This window comes from Arachis ipaensis, chromosome B04 (genome assembly GCF_000816755.2).
Source record: "Arachis ipaensis cultivar K30076 chromosome B04, Araip1.1, whole genome shotgun sequence".
In the NCBI taxonomy this organism is placed as follows: domain Eukaryota; kingdom Viridiplantae; phylum Streptophyta; class Magnoliopsida; order Fabales; family Fabaceae; genus Arachis; species Arachis ipaensis.
Window position 1 is genome coordinate 75298932 of NC_029788.2, and position 6827 is coordinate 75305758.

The 6827-nt window shown below is 35.0% G+C and overlaps 1 protein-coding gene across 1 annotated transcript in view; it reads right to left on the reverse strand.

The window, feature by feature from the left end:
- Positions 1996-6827, reverse strand: part of LOC107639383 (oleoyl-acyl carrier protein thioesterase 1, chloroplastic) — a gene marked incomplete at its 5' end in the record, with an annotated part of 6720 nt that continues 1888 nt past the window's right edge. Inside the window, 4 exon segments of the mRNA XM_016342859.2 lie at positions 1996-2631; positions 2875-2943; positions 3863-3950; positions 6227-6322. Coding sequence (XP_016198345.1) covers positions 2356-2631; positions 2875-2943; positions 3863-3950; positions 6227-6322 — 529 coding nt within the window.

Sequence of the window (6827 nt, forward strand, 5' to 3'; positions counted from 1 at the left end):
TCTCTAAAATTGAGCCAAATCATGTGTCTAAAGCTCTCAAAGAATAGGATTGGGTGATTGCTATGAAGGAAGAACTTGAACAATTTAAGAAGAATCAAGTTTTGCATTTAATTCCAAAACCCAAGGACAAATCTATCATAGAAAATAATTGGATTTTTAATAACAAACTTGATGAAGCTGACAAGATTGTCGAAAACAAAAACAAGACGGGTAGCACAAGGTTATAATCAAGAAGAAGAAATTGATTATGAGAAATCTTCGATTTGCCCGCAAGACTTAAATTCATTAGAATCTTGCATGCTTATGTAGCTTCTCAGAAGATCACTTTGTATAAAATGGATGTGATGAGTTCATTCTTAACTCATAACGAATTTAAGCGATGAGTGCATGATACCACTCTATTTACACTTCAGAATAAGGAGCCTCTAGTTGTCCAAATATATATTGATGACATCATATTTGGAGCAACTCAGGAATTTCTATGCAAATATTTCTCTAAACTAATGAAAGGTGAGTTTGAAATGAGCATAATGGGAGCACTGAAATTCTTTGTCAGACTTTAGATAAAGCAAAGAAATGTATCTACATCCATCAATCCAAGTACTACAAGGAACTTCTAAGGAAGTTCAATATGGAAGATACTAAGCGAATGGCGACTCCTATGATCCATCTCAGATCCTCGATGGTAACAAAAATGGTGAAAGCACTTCTGAGATTATATATCGAGGAATGATTAGATCTCTTTTATATCTCACTGCCAGTAGACCAAACTTTAAGATTAATGGTATCTAATCAAGATTTCAATTTAATCCTGAAGAGTATCATCTTAGATATGCAAAAAGGATCCTCAACTACCTCAAGGGTACTATATCTTAGTCTTTGGTATGAAAAAGGCTTAGGGTCAGAAATAATGGGATATAATGATGCAAACTTTGCTCGAGACATAGTTGATAGAAAGACTGCAAGTGAAACTTGCTGCTTCTTCGAAAAGTGTCTCGTCACTTGTTAGAGCAACAAGCAAAAATCGGTGCCGAGTACATAGCTGCCACCAATTGTTCCAAACAAATTCTCTATATCAAAAATCGGTCGAAGGATTATCATTCGAGATATTCTAAAAACCCTATCTTTTATGATAATACTAGTGATAATATGCGTTGCTAAAAATCTTATCCATCATTCCATAACAAAGCATAGAAATTAAGTATCATCATTTCAACATGATTTTGGTTAACATCATCCAAACAATATTCATTTTCTCAAAATCACGTTTGACAAAAAGTATCCAAACAAAAATTACATTGATATCAACACCATTTTAATCAAAATTTATTCTGCAAAAGCACATTCATACTAGCATCCGTTCGAAAACGTTAATCAAAACAACACTCACTATAGGACCCTATACTCGCCTATTTCGTGAATTTTGCATTGTAAGTTATTTGTTTAACATTGTAAAAGTTAATATTTTGAATGTTCCAACATATGTATCACACTTTCATATATTCTTTTTTTTACTGAGGTTTTGGATTTTCATCTACTGTTTGATTTTGATTCATTTGGATGATTTTGAGTATTTTTTGGCGTGCAATGTTTAGGATTTTTAATTTTGAATGTTTACCTAAAATAAATCTTACGAATTTTTAGTTTGATATTCCAACATAAGTATCTTACTTTTAAATAATTTTTTAAGTTAAATTTTGAATGTTCATTTTAGTCTGCTTTCAAATGTTCATTTGAATTGTTTAAGAATTTTTGGATCTATAATAGGCATTTCACTTTTTGAGTTAATATATTTTTTGATAACTTTAGGAAATAGTCTTATAGTTTTGGATCTAAATGTGGCCGCACAGTAGGCACAAGTCCTCATCACATGCTGGCCACATTCTTCAGAATTTATATGCGCTTTGAACCATAAAAGTGCTTCAATAACTACATCAGGTTTGAAACAGCAAAACTGTTCTCCTTTACAATAGTTGAAACCAGACATAACAGAAGTATTAAGCTAATAGAATAATAAGCTTGAGATAATTTGATAAAACATTTTTGTTTTGACTCATGCAGTTCATGGCAAGATTACAGCCTCAAGAAGCAAAAGGTTACAGTGACACAGACTAACTTTTATCCTATTCAGCACTAACTAAAAAGGATAGAGCATCGTTACAATCTGTAAGCATGACAAGAAAGGAATAACGAACTCTAGCTTTTTCAGTCCCTAGCAAGTGCATGAACTCTAAGCTAAAATTGAGGGGAAAACACAATAAAAGGAAAGAGAAAAGGCCACCATCGAAGCAAGAAACAGAACAAGAAAGATTCAAAGTAAAATGATGAGCAAGGCAGGGACACAACTAATAATGATCATAATCTTGAAGCTTTCTTTCTCCATGCTGTTCGTCCTCGGTTTATCTCGAGTCCTTCGTCGGTGGACAATTTAAGCAGATGTAGAAACTGTTGATAGGCATGACCGTGCTCCCATGCTACGGAGGATCCGTTGGTGCCATTGACTTCCAGAAGCACCCCGTCGCCCTCGATGCTGGTGAGGGAATCAACTATGTCGTCTCGTTGGCACTCTCGTCTGTAATCCAAGGTGATACTGTGCAGTTCATGGCTATCAATGATTTCTTGAGGCATGCTCTGACAAAGTAAGAAGGTTTTGTAAGCAGAATTGTTTGGACACCAGCATGAAAAAGTACACAAAAAGTGCATGAATTTTTGTTTTTTTTTTTTTTTAAATTACTATTTGAAGCATCTCCCAAAGCTGTAACTTTCTATACTCTAACCTACATACAATTCGAATTCCCTAAGAGCTGTAATATGAATTGTATTGTAAATAATGGATAAAAGGTATTGCAATAAATTAAAAAGACGATTACCAACCTCAAGAACCCAACCAATATAAGTGACATTGTTAACATGCTGATTCATGTCTAGATCTGCTCTTCTAGGCTGCGTTATTCAAAAGCATGGTGAGAAAGCCATACAAAGGTTGTCAAAATTTGATAGTCTAAGTAAACTCAAGAGGTGTTAATAATCATGGATTGTAAACTCAACTCAACTCATACTCGTTAGTAACAACAAAGTCTTTACATATTTCAAAATTATCATTTAGAGAATATATTCATATGGGCCAATTTTAACTGTATAACTCAATAGTGAAAGAAACATTATTGAAACACAACAACTGAGTTATTTATTATTATTTTGTTATTTTACAAAATTAGCTAAATGAACTAAATAAAAATTGCATAATATGAACAATCAACTTAAGTATCCAAGCTACGTGAACATAATTATGGAAAGCCAAGTGACATAAACTTAGTAGTAGAATTGAGAGTTCCTTGATTTTGTTAATATATATATAAGGGGGAGCCTTGTGGTTGAGTTGTCTCTGTGTGACTTCAAGGTCACGGGTTCAGGCTGTGGAAACAATCACTAATGTAATCATTAGGTTAGGCTGCATAATATTACACCCTTTGGGTACAACCCTTCCCATTAATGCGGGATGCTTGTACACTGAGCTACCCTACATATATATATATACACACAACAAGAAAGATAGTTTATAGACTAGCTTCTTGTTTTAACGTGGCAGGATCATAAACTCGTGAGGGGTTTAGGGAATAGTTGTCAATGGCAGACAGTGGCTCATGATAGAAGCCAGAAAAGTGAAAAACTGCCTTGGTCTTATGGCCTATGCACGGCAGCCTGTGGTCAAAGGCATATCAGACTTGATTACAAATTTTTACTTCTGTTGTGCATACTTTTTCTTTCGGGTAGAACTTCTAGTCTGCCTGACTTACCAAAATGAAAAGGAAACGAAAAGATAAAGAAAAAAGGAAATTGGCTCCAAGTCGAATGATCATACCATGAGTCTAAGCCTGGAATATTGACCAGGATCTTCCAACTTTGGAATTTTTTTCAAGCAATTGCTGTCCTCCTCAGGAATTGCTAACCTTAAATCACCAAAGAAAAATATAACAAAGTATGAAACAAAAAATGCAAGAAAATCAATCACATGCTGGCCAATATTGTTAAAAATTCAAATTTGACACCAAGTAGAAAAATAAAAAGGCAATAACAGTAAATTAAAAAAAAAAGGTGGAGGCTGGCATGTAAAGTAAAATCCACCATGACTCTCATAAATAACAATAAAGCCTCCACATAGAAAGATAGGAAGCAGCTAAAAGTAATCAGAGTTTGATGTAGAATAAGAATAATAAATATCTTATTTGTATGGTACAACTTGTTATTTTGAAGAAAGCAGCCAAAACATCAGACGAACAGATACATAGACGATTTAGACGATTATACTATAAAGGGAGATTGTATCCGTTAACATCCACTCAAATTCCCAACATCTTTTAAGAGTTTCATGATTCATGGATGGAAATGCTGGATTCTTCAAGAACTAAAGCTGAATTTTAGGGTTGTTCTATTGGGAAAGAATGAGGAAGCACATTCAAGATTGCATTAGACATTGTAATATGTGCCACAAGAACATGTACGAAGTTCTATCTCCAAAGAGATTACCATAGCCAATCCATCTCTCCACTAAGATCTGGTTGGTTTGACCATGGATTTATGGAGGGGTTGACCAAGTCCAAGGATTTTGATTCAATCATGGTGGTGGTGGACAGGTGGACCAAGAATACCTTCCTTATTTCTTTACACATCCAAGGATTTTGCTGCAGCCTTCAATCAGGAAGTACTGTATTTAAATGGTTTTACTCACTCTACAGTCTCGAATAAAGACAGACAGTATTCTTGAGAACACTCTGGACCAAAACGTTCCATATGGCAGGCACTAGTTTGAAACAATTTAGTTTATCACCCTCAGAAGGACGAACAAGTGACGCAAATTTGTTGCTTTGCAGGAATCAAATCCAAGCAATGGCATATGTGTATTGTCGGCCGAATATAGATACAGTAAATCATGAGACAATTAGCACTAATTGGTCAGGCCATTGTAAGGCCAAGATCCAACCCACCCAAAAAACTTGCTAAACAATAAAAGTTCGTGGAGGATTGTGACCAAAGGCTAACTAAGCTAAAGCAACTACTAAATTTGACCATATAAGCTCTAGTCTTTGTAAAAAATAGTCAATTACTCAATTTTAAATGAAAGTCCTTGTTTTTATGGACCATTTTGAAGCTAAAAGGATCAATCCAGTTGCTTGCGGACTACTACTGTTCCTCCCAGATTAACGTGTAGACCTTACATTCCATGTTTTTCTTCAATAGAAATGCATAGCTCGTGGAGTTGAAGGTGTGCCAAAGACATCTTAGTTATCTGGCAAATGCAGCAAGAAAAGTAACTCCTTGTAAGTGAGGGCTAACGCACCCAAGTCTGAGAACTCTTCATAAACAGCCATCGAGATAGCTTTCTAGAGGTCTCTACCTTGAGGGCAAGGATGATTTTGAACCACAATATTAGTATCATGGCCCAAGGATAAGACTTGGAACATTTTGGTCCAGAATGGTCTCAATTCTTAGGTATAGTCTTATTGTGGACCAAAAATGTTCCATATGGCTGGAATTGGTGATATGGTCCACAAAAAGACTGCACCTAAGAATAAGAAGCAATTTTAAGACAAGGTGAATGCTAGAAAGGAAAGATATTGTGGATGAAATCAAGTGCTGCTTATGCAGATTTGATATGAAAATTTAGTTATGGATATTGTCATTGATTGGCAGGACGTGGACATAGGGTGACTTGGGGGAAAGCACATGGACATTAAAATTTATATCAGTATCACAGAATTTCGCTACAAATATTGCTGTGTTCCTTTAAATGTTGCTCATTCGTACAGTTAAAGATACTACAAGTATGACAGCCTCAACTTGTATCTGGTGGAGAGAGTAGCGATTGGCATGTGCTGCAATTGTTCCAAAAGTTATTTTATGTAACTATCCTCCCCCTTTCCAATCCATGATGAAAGAAAAATGGAAAATTGCAACTTATCATTTCTGAATGAACTTTTGGAGCCTGCAACATCAGTGCTATTTTTTGTTTTGTTCTGATTTAAATCTATAAGGATTAAGGAAACCTGACAAGTTTGTAATAGCAAGCTCAGAAGTTGCAGAAATCATTTCACGTCTGCTTTTCAAAATTCCAGTTATTTACAAAGAGAATTTTAAGAGCGACTAAATGAAGTAAGGCATCCATTCATCCAGAAAATTTCGAATTTTTGCAACATATTATCAAAATATGGTAAAGAGAAGCGTCTACCTGGGCTCCCGAGGACAGTAAATTAAAACTTCCTCTCGAACATCGTCAGACACCTTTTGTAGTCTTCTAGTCTCCTGATTCATCATCAACCACTTGCTGCATCAATAAAAGGTATATAGTCAACTGTTCATTATTAAAGACATAACCTAAACATGTCAAAATTTAGTGACATAGCAAAACGGTAAAGTTGATGCTCTAGGTGTCAGGACCCTATTAGATGGGGAGCCTTGTCTGCCAAGCGTCCCTTTTTAGCCAAGTTACAGGGCGGTTGTTCGTCAACCCTTTTCTCCCAAATTTACATAATGCAGCAGAATTTTGTTAGGTTCTCTCAATCCAAAAAAGGATAGTTTTGTCTTAACTTTAGATACTAAGAAAGCATAATGCCTGAATTTTTAAGCTTGTATAAAATACATAGAATCATTCTTACTTAGGGAAAATGAGTGTAGAATAACAGATGATGGAAAGAAAAATCATAGATTACCCGATGTGAAATTAAAGGCAATGGTATAAAATCTCAATAGATACTAGTGTACAGATTTATATTTTATCAACTAAGTATCATACGGAAAAATATATAAAAGTACAGCATCTATTCAATTGA